An 18,689-nucleotide genomic window follows, 5' to 3' on the forward strand; every position below is an offset into this window, starting at 1 on the left:
CACACTTTGTCCTGCCTGGGCCACTCTGCAAATATGATGCTGAGTCAACTTTAGAAAGAATCCCCCAGCCTGGATATCTGATCAGCCTGGATCTCTGACCAGGTTCCTCGACATCTGAGTCCTTGGCCTGCCTTCAGCAGATGCCTGCCAGGCTCCTTTAGCAAGACTCCCCCTCCCCTGGTGTCCCCTCCAGGAATTCTCCTCCCCTGGTCCTCTCCCTGCTCCGTGGCTGTAAATCCCCACGTGTCCCTGCGGGGCTCAGAGTTGAGCCTCAGCTCTCTCCTATTGCAATAGTCTTGAATAAAGTCTGCCTCGCCTTTTTAACACGTGGCAAAATAACTTTTTTTTTTAGCAGAAGAAAGACAGTTGTTGTTTTTTCAGTTTTTGTTGAGAACTCCCTGTTAGCCTCCTCCAGGAGAGCCACTGGAAGGCCTCTGGAGTCAGGCTGTTGTTTCTTTAGCTGCCGCCCCCCCCCCCCCCAACACACACACACACACACACATGAGCACACACACACACACACACACACACACACACACACACACAGGGGTCTAGTTTATCTTGTTTGCTGGGTTATATGTTCCCCCATTTGACCCTCCTAGCATCTCTCTGAGCATCTCTAGGGACATGAGCACTGGTGGCATTGTTCCCCCAACACTCTCCCCAAGGCAGGGAGACCAGATAATTTCTCTTTGAACCAGGACATTCTGGGAACTCCTATGAGTGACACCAGCAAACCAAGGGTCCTTATGACCTTGATTAAATTTAAGTTTAAATCCCAGCTCCGGAAATCATAGCGCTCTCTCTCTCTCTCTCTCTCTCTCTCTCTCTCTCTCTCTCTATATATATATATATATATATATATATATATATATATATATATATATATATATATATATATATATATATATATATATATATCCCCTTCAGGGACCTAGGTTTTCCCCTGGATAATCAACAACCCCGAGATAGCAGGGAACAGTAGCCTGGATCTGACTAAGGACTGCAAGGTCCCAGCCTCTGACGAGCTGAAGATAACTTTTTTATTTTTTTAAATTGATTTTTGAGGGAGAGAGAAACACTGATTTGTTGCTCCATTGTTTGTATAATCATAGGGGGTGCAGGGCCGGATTATCAGAAAGGTCCGTAATTGAACGTCGCCTCTGGTCCAGCGCGATGGCCACCAGGGGGCGGGCGAGAGCAGGAGTCGGCCGTGCGCGCGGGGCGGGGCGCGGCGACGCCGGCGCCGGCAGGTCCCGTGACAGCGCCCCGCCCCGGCCGCCGGCATGCAGCGCCCCCCGGTGCTCGTCACTTCCAGGTGAGCCAGGCTCGGGCGCCCCGAGGCCGCGTCCTGCGCGTCGTGGAGGCCGGGGACGCGCGAGCCGCGGCCCCGTGCGCCCGGGCGGAGCAGCCGGCGGGGACGGCGGCCCCCGGGGGTGACCCGCCGCCGTCCGTCCGGCCTCGCCAGCGCTCTGGCCACTTCTCTGGGCTCGGCCCCTGCACCGCCCTGCAGAGAGTGGGCGGCACCCGGTGTCCCCGTTTTACAGATGGGGAAACTGAAGGCCCCGGAGGGTAGCGCGCTCACCCAAGACGCTCCCCCCGCCCCCCCCGCCCCCCCCCCCCCCCCCCGTTCATTTCAGTTTGGCGCAAAAATCTCGTCCTGCATCCCGTGGGTGCTCAGCTGCTCAGCACTGGGGACAGGGGGACCCAGGGAGATGCACGCAGAACCGCAGGGACAGGTGCTGGGAGGGGGAGGAAGTCCAGGTTGCCGTGGGAACGCAGGGCAGGGGTGTACCCAGCTTCTGGGAGGGGGTGAAGGAGGCCAGCCCTGCAGGAAGGGGGGACGTTACCCAGGGAAGGGGTGGGAAGAAGGGGCAGCTGCTCAAGGAGGTAGCTCCGGAGAAGCGCAAGTTACAGCAGCGGCCTTGGAGGGGCCCCAGAGGGGAGGATGCAGCCTGGGCCACCCCCCACCCCCCTCCCCCCGCCACCACCCCCACCCCCTGGTCCAGGCCTGGAGGACCCCGGGCAGGATGGACCCGGAAAGGCGGTTCAGGACACACTTTTACTCTGCTGCTCCTTCCTGCCTTTCAACATCTGTAAAGTGACTCACCACGTATTTTCACGTACTCCACCCTTGTTCCCCCTACATGAAATCGTGAGCAAAGACGCCAATTTTATTGCACAAATGAATGTTATTTTCCCAGCTGTAACTGAACTTCCCTGGGACTCCAGGTCTGGAAAACAGGATCCTTTAAGTAAGTCCGGATGGGAGAGCCTGCTTGGTCTCCTCTGCAAAATACAGCGAGGGTGCAGGTCACGGCTTCACTGGCAGAAGAGCTCTCCCCGGTGCCACATAAGTCACCGCCTCGCTGAGCCTCAGTTTCCTTTTGTGTAAGAACAGGGTTTGAGGTTGGCAGAGAGGCGCAGGGCAGCAGCAGGCACCCTTCTCAGCCGCTGGCAGACCCGTGGGGGTGTGGCTTTGATGCTGGGTCCACACAGCAGCCCCTGCGAGGACCCGGGGGCTGGAGGTGAAGGTCAGGTCCTCGGTGCCCTGGCTTCTTGGTGGCAGGCACCAGCAAACCTGCAGGGATGTGCCAAGGCCACCTGCAGGGATGTGCCAAGGAAGGCCCCGCCTCCCCCCACCATCACCAGGAGCACTCACACCTTCATCCAGCAGAGCTTCGACGAGGCCTTCTCTGTGCCTGTGCAGGACGCTCAGCTGTCCCTGATTTTCCAGGAGCCCACTTTCTCTGCTCTCACCTGTTTTCCTGCTGGGAACAGCCTTTGTCCCTGAACCACCCGAAGACGGGGGCTCCGGCCTGGGAAGCCAGGCTTTCTGAGGGCCTGGCGCTGTGACCACGGAGCCAGGCCAGGGTAGCAGCCTGGCACCCAGGCCCGCTGCGTCACGCCGGGCCCTGCCTGTCTCGCTCAGGAAGCCTGCGCACTTGAGGCTGAGCTTCCTCTGCCTTCTTCCCCTCCGGCAGGCGAGTGCAGAATGTCCACACGGGCCTGGACCTGGCCGTGCCGCAGCACCAGGAGGTGCGGGGCAAGATGATGTCCGGCCACGTGGAGTACCAGATCCTGGTGGTCACCCGGCTGGCTGCCTTCAAGTCGGCCAAGCACAGGCCCGAGGATGTGGTCCAGTTCTTGGTGAGCTGGGGGCTCTGCCAGGGTGTTCCCGAGGGGGCCCGGGGTCCAGGTGGGCAGGCACATCCGCCGCCAGGGCATGGGTAGCATCGGGGAGCGGGCACTTCTGTAGCCAGCCGTCACTTAGGGCCTGAGAGGGCCAGAGTGTGCCGGCACTGCATGAGCTGGTAAAGAGACAGATGCAGGCGGTGACAGGAGCACACGGCGGCTGGGGGAGTATAGAAGAGGGGCTCCTAGCCTACCCTGGGGAGAGGGTCTGGGAAAGGGCTGTGGGCTCCCTCATATGGTTACGGGATCTCTGCACCAGGGGCCTGCAGCCCACCAGCTATGCCAGCATTTCAGCGGGTGCTGCAGGCACAGCCCTGGCCTGGGAGTAGAAGTGAGAATTTTTGCGTCTTCTTACTCGATGCTCCCACAGAGAAGGTGGGGACAGGACGGGAGGTGGGGGGGAGGCCGCTGGTGGGGTGGGGTCGGGCGCAGACCGGTGACTCTCCTTTGAGCACCGAGTTGGGTCCTACAGACCACGATGGTGGCAGCTCCCCCTCGTGAGACCAGAGCCTCTTGGGGCGGAGACACGCTGGGAGGAAGCAGGCAGCCAGAGCAAGACCTAGCTGCGGGATGGATTCTGGGGAGAGGCTGAGAGGAGGCCGCCATCAGACCCCGGCTCTGCGGGAAGCTGCGCGCTGCCCCAGGGTGACTCCGACGGGCAGGACGCCTTCCGATGGCCAGCAGGCGCCCTGGATGCTTCCTCGAGGTACCGGGGTGCAGACGGGTCCTGGCTGATGGCAGAGAAGCTGACTTTGCAGCATCTGGCTCTTGGCCGCTGGAAGGCTGCAGTGAACTCCCAGGAGAGTGATCAGAGACCGGTGATGAGAAAAGGGACTCGTGTTGTCGCATGAAGATGACCTGACGGCCAGCCAGACCTGAGGTCATCACACAGGCATTGACGGCCGAGAAGGGAAGCGGTGGCCATGGGCACCTGCAGGCTGGGCTCCCCCTATCCACCGTCTCTGCCTGGGCCTGTGACAGTCAGGGCCCGGGTCCGCCATGACTGCCCTTTCCTGGGGCCCTAAGACCTTCATGGCTGAGCCTGGAGTGATCAGGAGGGATAAGGCCTGGAGCCTGAGACAGGCAGCTGGGCAGGGCGTCAGGAAGGAGGCACAGCCAGGGCGCACTTCCTGGGACGGCTGCCCCTGGGTGGACTCTGAACAGCCCGCCCCCTCTTAGGGCCTTCCCTGGGTGGACTCTGAACAGCCCGCCCCCTCTTAGGGCCTTCCCTGGGTGGACTCTGAACAGCCCGCCCCCTCTTAGGGCCTCGGGTTGGGTCAGGGGAGGAGCTCTCTCCTGTCTGCACTCAGGGACCCACGTGCTTCTCTCACTCCAGGTCTCCAAGAAGTACAGCGAGATCGAGGAGTTCTACCAGAAGCTGAGCGGCCGTTACCCAGCGGCCAGCCTGCCCCCGCTCCCCAGGAAGGTCCTGTTCGTCGGGGAGTCCGACATCCGGGAAAGGAGAGCCGTGTTCCACGAGATCCTGCGCTGTGTCTCCCAGAACGCGGAGCTGGCTGCCAGCCCAGAGCTGCTGGAATTCTTAGGTACCGAGGTTCTGTCCCAGGTCCCTGCGGGCTCCCCTGGCCCAGAGCAAGGCCTGGACGGGCTTGGGCCGCAGTGGTCCAGGAGCCCCTGCCTGCGCCGGGTTTCCCAGGCTCCCCTGTACCCGCTCCACTCCAGGCTTCGCCAGGGCCGCCAACCCTCAGAGGCTTGGCTGCCCCCATCCACCCTCGGGTCCTGCCACTAGGGTGTGGGGAGGCACTGGTCCCCTGCAGTCGGGGTCAGACACCTCTTTCTGCTCCCCCACAGGCACCAGCTCCCCAGGGGCGGCAGACCCCAGCAGCAGAGGTGTCTCTGTCCTGGACACAGGCGGCCAGGCCGGGGACGATGGGGAGGCTTTCGACTTCTTCCAGCAGCAGGAAGGCGCGGAGCGGCCGCCCACCCCCCGCCAGGAAGAGGACGCAGGGAAGTCCTCGGAAGAGGAGGAGGCACTGGACCCTCTGGGCATCATGCGGTAGGTCTCCCCGATCTGGGGAGCGCCCCCTTCTGGCTGGTTCCAGGCTCTCTGGGGATGGCTCCTCCTTCCCTGCATCTCCCTGGGCCACCACCCTGTATGGCCTGGTGCGCTGGGGGAACGGGCTGGCTGCTCACCCTCACATCACCAGTGTCTTTGGGACTGGGCTAAGGTGTCACCTGCCCCTCCCTGGTCACAGGTGGCCCCCACCGCTGCTCCTTGGCTCTGCATGGAGGCCTGGCAGAGCTGCCCCCAACCCCCCAGCAGCTCTGAAGCCCAGGGAGCCGGACCCCACCCGCCAGCCCAGAGGCCTGGCTTCTCTGTCCAGCTCATCCCTGGCAGCCGGTGACTTGGGCAGGTGACTGGAGCGCCCTGGGCTGTCACGGCTGTAGCAGGGCTGTTTCCCTTGGCCCCGCCTCCCCACAGGGTGGGTGTAAGGCTCCCGTGAATTACATGTGCGGAGGGAATTGGTGATCCATAAGGTGCCAACGGTGTGTGATTCAAGAGGGTACAGTGAGCCAGGGGCCCTGGCCAGTGGAGTGTGTCCCCTTTATACGTATGTGCACACACATGTACACACAAGCAAGCATGTGCAGGTGCGCGCACACACACACACACACACACACACACACACTGGCTGAGAGCAGCAGTGAGAGCGACTGGAGAAATTTGCCATTGCCGGAAGCCGGTCCATCCTTGCTGCTTGACACAGTCGCTGCAGGAAAGAAACATCTGCACAGCATATGTTTCAAGGGACCTGGCATATATAGCATACTGTTCTTAATATGTTTGCTCCCCTTAGCGCTGTGTGTTTTAACCAAGGTCACCTCTCCAAGAAAGGTTGTTTCCCCAGGTAGGAATTTTTCCCTGAAGTCAGGGAGGGGATGCCTCTCCTAGAAAGGTTGTTTTCCCAGGTAGGAATTTTTCCCTGAAGTCAGGGAGGGGATGAAACTCCTTAACTAAGTGCCAGCCGGGTAGTTAATCACTACAAACAATCATGCTTAAGCTACATAATCTTTACTCCCTGGAATGGAGATAAGAAACGCCCTAACCTTTGTAATAGAAATTGACAGGATTAAAATCAACTGGTATAAATACGGATGTAACAAGACAATAAACAGCAGAACTTCCCTGGAGATCCAGACCAGAACTTGGCTGGAGATCCTGGCTGGAGATCCTGGCTAGGCTGCTGATCAACTGAACACTGTCTCCGTGTCCTTCCTTCTTCGCCGACTCCGTCTACACCTTTGGGGACCCCTGGACCTGCTGGGGTTGGACCCCGGCATGCCATAACATTCCTATCAGCCTTACGTGACCCGCACGCCCTCTGGGGCGTTATTTCAGTAAAACGGGACCAGGGCTTTGCTTGAACTCGCGCTCTCTGCTGCTCTGAGTTGCCACACACAGTGCCAAGCTGAGATAGACTTGGTAGTTTGTGCCAGCCTTTGGCAGAAGGACATGTAGGAAAATGCTCTTTGGGGTTGGCATGGCCACCTGGCTTTCCTCTTTGCATCAGTAGCAGGTGGTTGGGCCATGCATCCACCATCCTGGGACCACCTGTCCCCAAACACCATCCCTAGCTCTGCACTCCGGGGCCTCGCTTCTGAATCCTAGGAGAGCTTAGCACCAAAAGGGGTCCCCGAGGCTGCAGACCGCCTGCCGGCCTTTCGTTTACTGTGACAACAGTCAGTGCTGACACCTCAGGAATGACAACAGCTAACGTTTTTTGAGAGATGATGAAATGCTGGGAACTGATCAGAATTGACGGGAATAAGTGTTTCCTGTCCTATTTCTTCTCTTATTTTTCTAATATGCACCAATGGCTGTTAGTTCCTCAATGGGTCTGGTTTGGGGGATGGAGGCCGCTACCAGCGTGGCCTCAGTTTGTGTCTGGGGAAGCTGAAGCTGGGCGTCCAGGTTCAGCCACAAGCAGCCGAGTAGGGACTCAGGGCCACCTCCCTGCACTGCCCCTCGATTCCACTCTCTCTGCGGTCCCAGAGCTGGGCCGGGCCCTAGCATCATCCCCTTTGCACAGAGGGGGAAATTGAGGACGGAGTTGAGTGGGGACTTGCCCAGGGTCTTTTGTGTGGCAGTAGCACCTTGAAGTCGATGTCCCCTGGCCTCTCCCGGGACACCGAGGTGGCCTGCTGGCTTGCTTGCACAGTGCAGCCACCCTGTCCTTTGGTGGGGCACGTTGTGTTCTTTGCAGGTGACTTACGCTTTGCATGAGTATTTCTCCACCCTGTGCCCTCGGTTCCTCTGCAGCTGCAGCCCCGCCTTCCCAGCTGTGCTGCGCCCCGCCCCCACGCCCCCACACCCCCAAGCGCGCGTCTGGACCGCTCCCGCCCGGTGTTCGCCGCCGCGGCCACAGGAGGGCGCTGTTGCTCCGCCGCTGGAAGGCTGGGAGCCGCCTGCACAAAGCCGGGAGCAGGGACCGGCCTGGCTTTTCTTTGTCTTTCAGACCTGGTTTGGATCAGGGAAAAGATGAGTTCGCAGCCATTAGAAAGCGCTTCAAGATAGAAAAAGCCCTCACCCGGCCCATCCCGACACTGCGCCCCCGGCTGTGGGGTTTTTGTGCGTCCCTGGCCCAGCGCGACCCACGCGATCCACGCAGCTGCAGGCGTTAGCACGCGTGCCTTTCTGTGCGGTTTTTTCACTTGGTGGCCTCTCAGGATCGCTTTCCATGTCGTACGTGGTTTTTGTATTTAACTTCCTATTTCGGGGGCTTCACGGTTCTGAGAAGGATGGAGTTCTGCCGGAACAGCCCTGCCTTGTGCTGGAACGATGCCGCCAGAAACAGGTTCCATTAGGACTTGGAGACGATGCGATGAGCATATCGAAATGGAACGCAGTTGGAAGCCCTTTCGCCGGGAAGGTGTCTGCTTTGGGTCTTCCTGTTTCATTGCCAAATGGGATCTGTCCCAGCGCCATCCCATACTTCGCTTTGCCTTTGCAGCGCATAGGCGCGGTTTTGCAGGGGGATCAGCGGCTCCTGCATTCTCTCTGCGCTGGTCCATAGGCCAGCGCGCCAGCGGGCTGCCAGGCTCCTGCTCGGCGCCATGTTTTCCGTAGGTTTTACTGTCACAGGCGGGAGGGATTTTGTTCACGGACAGAGTAGTTTTGCCCTTGAGCTCCCCCCCAGACCCTGCCCCGCTCCTGCCAGGGCCTTGGCCGTGCCCCTCCCAGTAGCTCTGCATGGACTTCACACTCTGTCGGGGAAGCCTCTGCCTTTTCGAACCCTGCCTGCAGGACCCCCTCTGCCTCCCCCAACTCAGGGACCCCTCCAGGCCCCAGTCCCTGAGGACTCTCGCCTGCCCTAGGGACAGGCTGGTTCCCACAGCACGCCGTCCTAGAGGCCTGGCCTCCCCACACTCATGGCATGCGTCTTGGGAATGCAGACAGCTGGGCGGATGGTGATGGGGAAGGGTCGCGGGACGGGGGGGGGAGGGGGGGGGGACAGTGGGACCCAGGCCCTCGCCCGTGGGTGCAGCCGGCGGCCATGTGCACACAACGGAGTGAGGAAGCAGCTGGGCTGGGAGGGAGTGGCTCACCTCACACCTGTGGCCCTGACCCTTCGCCCGAGTCAGAAACCTGGCGTTGTCCTGGGCACGCCTCTCCCGCCCGCTGACCACTCAGCAGCCCAGACTTAACCACTTTGCCTTCTGGTCTTGTCCCCCCTCCCCCCCCCACACACAGTGGCTGCCCCCCCCCCCCCCCCGAGCTCCCCAGGCCCTGAGCATTTCTCCAGGGACCATGAGCAAAGCTTCCACGGGAACAGGTTCCGGCCATGCCAAGTCACACCCCCCAGACCCTCTCGGAATGAGGGTCTCGGCTCCTGTGCCTCCCTACCCCCTTAGCCCCCCCGGCTGCTGCAGCGTCTCTGTCACCTCTTCTGGAATCGCTGCCTGCGTGTAATCGTCGGTGTGCTGTGCGTGTCTGGCTGCTCAGCTGGGAGGCCGGGGACAGGTTCTCACCCATCTCTGCCGTCATCGCCTGGCACAGGTTCTCGCCTGGGGAAGGTGCCTCGGGAGTCCTGGGTCTGCGCGCAGGGTGACTGCTCCCAGGACGGCCGAGGGCCGTGGCGAGACCAGCTCGAGGGACTGAGCAAGCCTCGGAGGAGGCACAGGGAGCCAGGGGCTTTCTAGCCGCGTGTCCGTGTCTCCGAGCGATGCCGGGAGCCCTCTCTCTTTACTCCCCCCCCTCCCTGGGGGAGCAGGAAGAAATCAGTCTGGACGAAGGATGTACTGTCACCTCTCTGTCCATCTCTGTTTATCTGTCTGTCCTTCTTTTCCCCTTCCTTCTTCTGCCATCCATTCACCTGTCTGTCCATCCATTCGTCCATCCGTCCATTCTCTTTTTTTCCTTAATATTTATCAAGTGTCTGCTCTGGACCAGGCACGCTACTGAGCCCCAGAGACTGAAGGTTGGGGACCCACCGCGACAGGGCCCCGGGCTTTCGGCCAGCCACGGCCCCTACTTCCTGCTCAGTCAGAGCAGAGCATGGCCCAGGCGGCAGGGGCGGAGCACGGGGTGCCTGACTGTGCAGCCCATGGGCCGGGATTCACCTTACTGAACCCGATAGCGGAAGATGGAAACCTCTGCAGGGAGGAACTCCTGGAGTTCGGTTTGAGAGCAGAACTCCGCAGAGGGGAGTCAGGCCTCGTTTGTGCTCTCGCTCCCGAAGGCGGTGGGAGAAGGGAGATGGCGGGACCTCCGTGTGGCTTCACGGGAGATAATCACGTTCGCTCTCGCTCCCTTTGTCCTCCAGCGGCTCCTTCCTCCACGCTGCCTCTCAGGTCTGGCCCGGGCAGCCTTGGCCGCTGCTGCAGGGCCTTTGCTGGGTGGCACACGAGCTTGTTTCTCCAGGAGCTAGAATCCGGGCGGTGGGCCCGGGCCCGGCTCTCCCTGGGCCCTCCCTGCTGCGATCCCCATTGTCCCGGGAGCAGGGACAGCGGTGGGCAGAGCCCGCAGGCCCCAGGCTGGTCCGGTGGCTGCCACGCCTGCCTGATCATCGATTCCACGGGGACTCACACAACTTCCCGACTCGCCCCCGGGGCTCTGGCTCAGGAGGTCTCGGCCAGCCGGGGCCCTCTCAGCTGGCCTGCCCTGAGAGCACGGCCTGTCTTTGGCTCCCACTGCCGTGGGTCATGGACTAACTGCCTGAACCGTGAGGCAAAAGGGGGAAGCACCACAGTCAGCAGCCGCCCTGATTCTCCCAGGTGTGAGCGGGCGGCGCTGAAGGTTCGGGAAAGCCCTGGCTGTGAGGAGGGGCCTGGGCGGCTCTCGGCTCTCCCGGTAGCCAGGCAGGGCCTGGGGCTGGAGCCAAGGCAGAGATGTGGTCCTGGTGGCCTGTGACCTGAGCCCATCTGGCTTGTGCCCAGAACAGAGAGAGAACAGGGAACTGGGTGCCTGGGCTTCCTGGCACGGCCCCCTCCCTGTCTCTGCTCCCTCTCTACCTTCAAAATGGGCTGCTGTCTCCCCAAGCAGCAGGATCGAGCCTGTGTCCCACCCTGTCCTGTGTCTCATTCTTGCTCCTGGGGCACTCTGAGGGGCAGGAGGAGAGGACTGACCGTGACCACCCTCGGTTCTCGTCAGTGTCCCTGCCTGCTGTGTGGCCTTGAGCCGACCCCTCGCATCTCTGAACCACTGTTTCTTCATCTGCCCAGTGAGCCTGACAGACCCTCTGGCCAGGGCTTCGGCCCTGAGTGCGGAGGTGCACTCCGCCCTGTGACCTTCCAACAGGTGCTCCTGGCTTTCGTAGCTTCTCCCCATCCCAGCTGGGAGCCTGAAACCCTCCCAGGCCTCAGAATGCAGACCGTGGGAATGGTGGCCTCCAGCACCTCGCCCCCTGCACCGCCCTCCGCCACTGTTAACTGCTGCTGGTTCGTCTTACCGTTGTTTGGGGCAGAGCCAGCCTGCACGCGCAGTTTCGCCATGTAGTGTTGCCAACAGGAGCTCAGACGGTGACCTCTGTCCAGGGGAGCTGCCCTCCAGGCAGGCAGTCGAACCAGAAATCCTGTTTCCAGTAAAAAGCTTATTCTCGTTTTCAGGAACCTTAAAGTGGCTCATTTAGGCATCAGGGGTAGGGATTAGATCATCTTGTTAAACTAAACACAAGTTTCTTTATTTGTGCACTGGCAGCGTAACCTACAGTGATGTGAGCAGAACTATGCGCTCAGTCAGTCCACGAGAATGTGCATGTGCACTATGAACGCAACCACCCCCCCACCCCCCACCTCCGTCAGGAGAGAGCACCCCCACCGCCCAGAGCTCCCTGCTGCCCCCTCCTGGATTCCCTCAGCAGCTTCTGGCCCAGAGCAGGACCCCTTAGGGGTGACAGAGCCTAGTGGGGCTCCAAGTAGCAGAAGGGCTTCCTGAAGAAGGTGGGCATTGCTTATTGGGATGGAAGTAAATGGTGCTCTCTTGTTGGCATTCTGAGAACAGCACCCTGGTAAGGGACTAGGAGAAATAGTGCCTGTTGTGGGCATTCTGAGACCCTCCTCCTCCACCCCCCTCCCCCCAAGTAAGGGATTAGGCACAATAATGCCCTCTTGTGTATATTCTGAGAACAGCACCCTAGTAAAGTGATAGACGCGATAGAACCCTCTTGTGGGCATTCTGAGAACAGCACCCTAGTTAGGGATTATATTAAATAGCGCCCCCTTTGGGCATTATGAGAACAGCACCCTAGTAAGGAATTGATCTAAATAGCACCTGAGTCCAGCCAGCACTTTTGGGCCTCCACCCTTCCTACAAGTCTCTATGCAGTCTCCAATTTCCGTTTTTGGTTATCAGGGTTCTCTCAAGCTAGTTTTGAGTGGAATATTCAGGATGATTTTTTTTTTGTATTGTAGTTGTAATTCCAGTTTGGTCCTGAGCCCATGTCTGTATAACATCCACTTACTCTGTGGCCATTTTTAATCTCCCTTCTTTTGGACATTCTGATAGGAGATTATGCTCAGTAGCACCATCTTGTGGAAATTTGGGGAACGGCACCTTAGTGAGGAATTAGGCTCAATAGCGTCCTCTTGTGGTCATTCAGAAAACTGCCCCCTAGTTAGGGATTAGGCTCAAAAGCGCCCTTTTGTGGGCATTCTGAGAAAAGCACCCTAGTAAGGGATTAGATGCCATAGCTCCCTATTGTGGGCATTCTGAGAGCAGCACCTTGGTAAGGGATTAGGCACAGTAGTGCCCCTCTTGTGGGCATTTCAAGGTCAGCATCCTGGTTAGGGATGTGTTGCAATAGTGCTATCTTGTGGACATTCTGAGAACAGCACCCAATAATGAAGGAGTTGCAATAATGCCCTCTTATGGACACTCTGAGTACAGCACCTTAGATTGAGGTTATGCCACTCAAGGGCTGGGAGGATGTGAATGGGAAATGGAACATTTATTAAGGCTTCTTTATTCTCTCTCCTGGGGCTGGGTTCTGAGGTTTGTGGCCTCGGGCTTTGTTTCCAAGCGGCATAGAGTGACTGAGTTTCACCCCAGGGAGCGCTGAGGTCAGCCACCCCCACAGCCTGTGACTATGCAGTTGAGCCTGAGGCCTGAGTGGTCCTTCCTGCTGCGGGTCCTCTGGCCACCGGCCATGTAGCCCAGACACCCACCCTCTCCTCCTGTGCACCCGGAAAGTGTTTCCCCGGGCACTGGGCGTGGCCCCTTCTGGTATCAGGGCCTTCCCACCTCCAAAGTCAGGTCCTCAGAAAGGTCCTTCAGGACACAAATTCAAACCCACCCAGTACCTGTGTGGATCTGACATGGCCACCTGGGCCGACTGGCGGGGCTGTCCTCAGATGCCCTAACCTTGACTCTTACCTGTGATTCTCTAGCTCCAAGAAGCCAAAAAAATGCCCCAAAGTAGCTGCGAAGCCCAGACCCTCGCCACGGCTCACCCTCTTTGACGAGGAAGTGGACCCTGATGCAGGGCTCTTCAGCCCAAGCAGGAAGCTCCCCGCCGGGGGCTCCGCGGAGGACGCATGCCCCAGGGACCGTAAGTAGAGCCCCAGTGTGTTCCTGTCACCCTTGGTGCCCCCTGGGTGACCAGACCCGCCTCTGTGAGCGGCTAGGGACCTGCCCCACGTGAACAGGTTTCGACTTGACACAGACTCAGCTCATTTTCTGCTGGAGAAATCTTGCTCGTGCCTCGTTTCTCACAACCTGGAACATTCTGGGCTTGTGTGTGTTTACTCTGCTCATCGCTTGGCAGGGAGGGGACTCTGCTCTGTTGCTGGGAAGTGTGGTTTGGGATTGGTGGACACGGGCACGGTGGACAGTGGATGTGACTGCCCCGGGCCTTCCTTCTGCAGCTCCAGGATTGGAATTGTGACAAGAGGTTCTGTCACCCTTGTCGACCCCACTGGAGGGTTCTGGGCAGAGATGGAAAAGGGAAGCTGAGCGTCCTCAGGACTTCTACACCTGCCCCTGGGCATGACCTTTCCTCACCCCGCCCGGGTCCTCTCCCAGGGCCAGAAATCGATGTCACCCATTAATTCACCCGACACTTGGTGACCACCCCCCGAAGGTCAGGCTCTGGGCTGGGCCCGAGAACATAATGCTGAGGACGACACACTCCAGCCTCTCAGGGCCTCCCATAGGAGCAGGTCATCTCCCGACAATTAGAGGAGAGCCTGAGTCTGTAACAGGTCTGAGTGGCGACATCAGGGAAGGCTCCCTGTAGGAGGAGGCTCTACTTGAGCTGGATCCCGAAAGGTCAGCGCCATTTTCCTGGTCTGCTGAAGAAGGAGGCTCTTCCAGGTGGAGCGGCTGTGGTCCCTGCCTGAGAGCAGCAGAGATAGGGGGTGCACCCCGGCTCCTAGAAGGCAGGGGCTGTGGGGAGAATGCTGTCAGCTCACCCCTGCATCCCCGCAGGTGGCAGCCCTTAGCCAGTGGTTGGTGCTCAGGAAGCACTTGGGAAACGGGGGTGCAGCCATGGGGCTGAGCTAAGAGGTCCAGCCGGGGCAGGAGGCTTTTTCCTCCAGGAAGTCCACCTGGACTTGAACCGAGTGGTGCCATCAGCTGACTGGGGGTGGGAGTGTGTTGGTCCCGATGAGCACCTGGCCCTTGTACCCTGGCCCCACTCCTCTGGTTCTGTGCTCTGCTTTGTCCCTGGCTGGGCGCCCCTCCCCACCACCCCGGCCGCTGAGGATGGGCAGGACTCCCTCTGATCACTCTGCTGCTACGTTCTCTGCAGCCCTGAAGTTGTTTGACGATCCTGACCTCGGTGGGGCCGTCCCCCTGGGTGACCCCTTACTGCTGCCGGCAGCACCTGCGAGTGGAGGGCCCGCGCCTCGCCTGGGCTACGGAGAGGCCGCCGAGGAGCTGTTCAGGTACCCCGTCCCCGGCGTGCTTCCCAGCTCTGCGAGGGGCCTGGGCCGAGCCCAGACCTGGCCCACCGTGGGAGCGTGTCGCCAGCCTTGGCCTCTGCGGGAGGGTCCTGGCCTGGGAAGGCAGGTGCCGGTGGGTGGCAGCTGGCCCCCGGGGCAGCGATGGGACCCAGTGAGGGCCGGCGGGTCCAGCAGCTCGGCGGGTTCCCGGAAGGTAATTTGACGCCTGAGTCATTCTCTTTCCCTTCCACACTCATACTTCAATAGTTTACGTAAAGAATAACAGTGTTTTAAGTGCAAGGGCAAGTACAACTGGCATAAAAGGGCTTGGGAGCACATAAAGCCGACCGTTGGCAGCTGCCGCTCACCGGGACAGCGGCCGTGCCAGCAGGCCCAGGAGTAGGGCTTACCGGGGAGAGCGAGGCAAGTCTGCTGAGGAGGAGGATGGGCAGACGGTGTGCGCACGGAGAGTACTGCTCACGGCCTTGACCTCCGTCCCCCCCATTGCTCCGCTGGGGGCCGTTACCGCCGCTTTATAGGAAATGGAGGGTGGGAGTTCTGAGTGCACTGGCTCCCAGGTCCCCCTGCCCGTGTCCCGTCCTCCCACACCTTTGAGGACCCTCCAGCGCCTGGACGAGGAGAGGCTGGGCGGCAGCTTCCCGGGGCTCAGAGTGCTCAGCCCCGGGCGTCTCTGCCTCGCATCATCCGGGCCCCGGGATGCAGCCGGGCCTGGCGGTTCAGGGGACGCTGAGCTGTGTCTCTGCAGGAACCACCGTGAGGCGGAGGCGCTGGCCCGGGAGACTGGCTGGCACTGCGTTAGCAGCCGCGGGCATTGCAGCCCCCGCCGCCCAAGCCACGCCACGGGGGGCTGCTGCTCGCGTTTGCATCTCCCCGCACCCCGCATCTGCTCACGCTTCTGTGCCCTCGCCCCTGCGTTCTGGCAGGCGGAGGAGCCGGGGTTGTTGTTGAGTTTAGGGGAGAAACTGAGGCTCAGGGAAGCGGAGGACGGGGTCAGCTCCGGTGGCAGCAGGCCCAGTGGGGTATGTCCCACCCAGGGAGCCTCTGCCCCCTGGAACTCGGCTTGTCCCAGCGGGCAGCTCCTGGCGGAGTTGATTCTGAATCCCGTGACGCAGCGCTCACAGGCCTGGGGTCTACACCACAGCCTCGGGGGGTGTCCAAAGGTGTTACCTTCAGTGTGGCGTTGGTGGTATAGTGGTGAGCATAGCTGCCTTCCAAAGGTGTTACCTTCCAAGGGGCCCCGTGGCCGGACGGCCAGGGTGGCACCCGGTGAGCACACAAGTGGCTTGAGGGGGAGACATTTCACTGCGTCCGTGGGACCCATCACCCGGGACGCAGAGCCCAGCTGGCAATGGGGCGCTCGGAAAGGGGGCCCGTGCGGCCACCTGGGTCCGCTCACTTCAGGGGCTGAGCTCTCCTCCGGACCAAGTTCAGCTGGAGGAGGCGGGGAGCAGGGGCCTCACTGTCGTGGGTGGGGTGCGCCCGCCCCCAGTTGGCTCCTGCCCTAGGAGGCTGTGCTCAGGGCGTCTCCCTCTGGTTCCCTAGAGTTGAAGAGGACTTGGACCAGATTCTGAACCTGGGGGCGGAGACCAAACCCCAGCCCCCGCCTAAGCCCAAACCGCCCGTGGCAGCTAAGCCAGCGCCACCCCGAAAGCCCGCTGCTCCCCCCAGAGCGGGCCCGTCCGAGGCCGCGGCCAGGCCGTCACCACCGCCGCCGCAGATCCAGGCCATGGACGAGATGGACATCCTGCAGTACATCCGGGACCAGGACGCGCCCGGCCAGACCGCCCCCAGCCTCTTCTGACCCTCCCTGCCCTGTGCTGGCCCCGGCCGGCAGCCCCTCCCCTGTGCGGAGGTGGGGACGGTGCCTTGCAGGCCTGGACCTCTAGTGCCGAGGGGGGCAGGGTGGAAGCCGGGGTCACAGGACCCCTGTCCTATCTGTGCCTTTTTCTCTGGCCGGTGGGGTCACGGGCCCCTGCGGGGTATAGAGCGGGGGTCCCCAGAGGAATTGAGCCCAGTTTCCTCAGCCACAGCATGTGGAGGGGGAGCTGGTGGGGATCCTGGCTAACGGGAGGTGGCCCCAGGATGGACTGGGACGGGGAGCCCAGAGCGGCTCATGCAGGGCAGGAGACTGTGTCCACTTGTGCCCACCGGCTCTGCCTCCTCAGCACAGGATGGAGGGCCTGCCACCCTGGGTGGGGCTGGGGGCAGCATGGCTCCTGGGCCGGTGGCTCTGGGAGGGTCCCCCAGGAGAGGGACGTTGAGAGGTGCCTGGGGGAGCCTGGCTGGCTGGGGCGTCCCTGAGTCCCCTCTGGTTCCCAGGTACTGAGCAGGGTGCTTTCCTGTGTCCAGTTTAGAGATATCAGGCCAGCCCTCCTGGGGTGTGGGTGCCCAGCAAGCCCAGGTCTTCCTCTCTTCCTTTCCCAGGGGAGACCTGGCCAGACAGACCCTGGCCCCCAGGGCCTCTGGCCATAGAGCCAGGGCCAGCCCGCAGCTCTGAGCTGCGATCCCCGCGCCTGCAGGGCTCGGCCGGGCCTGGGCCTGGCGTGCACCTCCTGTGCCGAGTGGGCTTTGGCAGGACGCGCTCCGGCGGCTGCTGCCAGGCCTCCCTGTCCAGCAGCAGGTGCTGCCAGGCCTCCCTGTCCAGCGGCAGGTGCTGCCAGGCCTCCCTGTCCAGCGGCAGGTGCTGCCAGGCCTCCCTGTCCAGCGGCAGGTGCTGCCAGGCCTCCCTGCCCTCCCGGGGGGAGGAGCCTTGTGCAGGGCAGGGCCAGTGCCTTAGACTCCTCCCGGACCCCTCGCCCCGCACGGCTGCTCAGGAACCCTCCGTGAATGAATGTTTAATGAGCAAAGAATACCTTTTCGTGATCGAGTCTTCACGTTCGGACCCAGTTTTCATGAAACAGGTGTTTTGTGAAATGCAATCACTCTTGTCCCTTGGCTCGTCCTGCCTGGCGGAGGCTTTGGAAGAGGGGGTGAGACCAGGACCCCAGACCTTTCCTGCTTGGGGCCAGCAGACAACCCTGAGGGAGGCCCCCTGCCCGAGCCGGGGGCTGGCTGCCATCAGAGCCTCTAGTCCCCTGTCCCTGCACCGGGACCCAGGGCGGTGGGAGCTCTCCGTCTGACCTGTTGTGCGTCGCACTCGCCCATCAGCTGTCCAGTCCTGGACAGGCTGTCCCTACCCTCCACCTGCGCCAGAGGGAGAGGAAATCGGCAGGGCTGGGGGCTGGGAGCTGGATTCCCCCTCCTCTTTGCCTTACCCAGCTCCCAGGGCCCCGTCTCCTGGCCCTGAGTGGCTCTGGGGCAGCCTCAGGCCTGTGTGCCACTCCTGTTCACTGCCAGGCCTTCCCACCCTGCCCAGCCCTGCCCACTCCCTTGCTGAAGGCAGGGGGGATGGAGTGATGGTGGGAGAGGGAGGCAGTTCTGCCTGGGCTCCTACCTGCCCAGTTCTCAACTCTGAACCCCATACCAGCGCCCTGCCCCTCCCTGTCTGCCCCCCCACACACACACCTCCCACTGACCTGTGACGCACCTGTGCGGGGCTGGCCCTCTGGGGGTCACAGACAGAACCTGCCACTCAGGTGTGAGTTCCTCGGCTGCGACCCCGCCTCCTCGGCGCCCTGGTGCTCGCCAGGCATCTCTGTTGACCTGCTGGTGAGCCAGTGACGCCAGTTCTACAATAAAGCCTGTCGTGACTCCTTCCAGCACTTGTCGGGGTGTTCCTTTCTGCGCCGGGGACGATGGGGGGCAGTGCGGGGTGTCTCTGTGGCAGTGAGCTCAACAAGAGGAGCTGCCCGTGCAGGACCCGGGCCTCCCGTTGCGTGGAGTGAAGGCAGAGGGAGCATCTCGCTGTGTACACTGAGCCCCGGGGGCCCGGGCCCGGTGGGAGTCCGCGGGGCAGTAACTGCTCAGCCAGGACCTGTTGGGCAAGAGGACTCTTCCTTCTCCAGACCTCACCTCCCAGCGCCTTAGAGCAGGGACTAGTCTGGGCGGCCCTTGGACACCAGACAGCCTGTCCACCTGTGCACACCCCTGTCCTGGCCGCCACACTCCTGCCAGAGCCCGGATTCTGAGCTGCTGCTTTATGCCCAGGACCCCGAGGTGAGCCGCCCTTCCGGGAGCCAGGGAGGCCGTGCCAGGTC

The 18,689-nt window shown here is 61.3% G+C and overlaps 1 protein-coding gene across 3 annotated transcripts; it reads left to right on the forward strand.

The window, feature by feature from the left end:
- The first annotated feature begins 1,225 nt into the window (after positions 1-1,225).
- On the forward strand, positions 1,226-18,251 carry HS1BP3 (HCLS1 binding protein 3). Of its 3 annotated transcripts, none has more exons than XR_004971926.1 (8): positions 1,226-1,318; positions 2,985-3,150; positions 4,532-4,739; positions 5,005-5,209; positions 13,039-13,199; positions 14,400-14,535; positions 16,096-17,233; positions 17,264-18,251. XR_004971926.1 is itself a non-coding variant. In XM_036335243.1 (7 exons), the coding sequence occupies exons 1-7, from the start codon at positions 1,287-1,289 to the stop codon at positions 16,352-16,354; spliced, it is 1,167 nt and encodes a 388-aa protein (XP_036191136.1). In that variant the 5' UTR covers positions 1,226-1,286; the 3' UTR covers positions 16,355-18,251. The 3 variants fall into 3 exon arrangements, 1 of the variants encoding a protein (XP_036191136.1); XR_004971925.1 differs by having other exon boundaries at positions 16,096-17,173; positions 17,204-18,251; XM_036335243.1 differs by having other exon boundaries at positions 16,096-18,251.
- Positions 18,252-18,689: the final 438 nt, after the last annotated feature.

Source organism: Myotis myotis, unplaced genomic scaffold (genome assembly GCF_014108235.1).
Source record: "Myotis myotis isolate mMyoMyo1 unplaced genomic scaffold, mMyoMyo1.p scaffold_m19_p_14, whole genome shotgun sequence".
NCBI lineage: Eukaryota > Metazoa > Chordata > Mammalia > Chiroptera > Vespertilionidae > Myotis > Myotis myotis.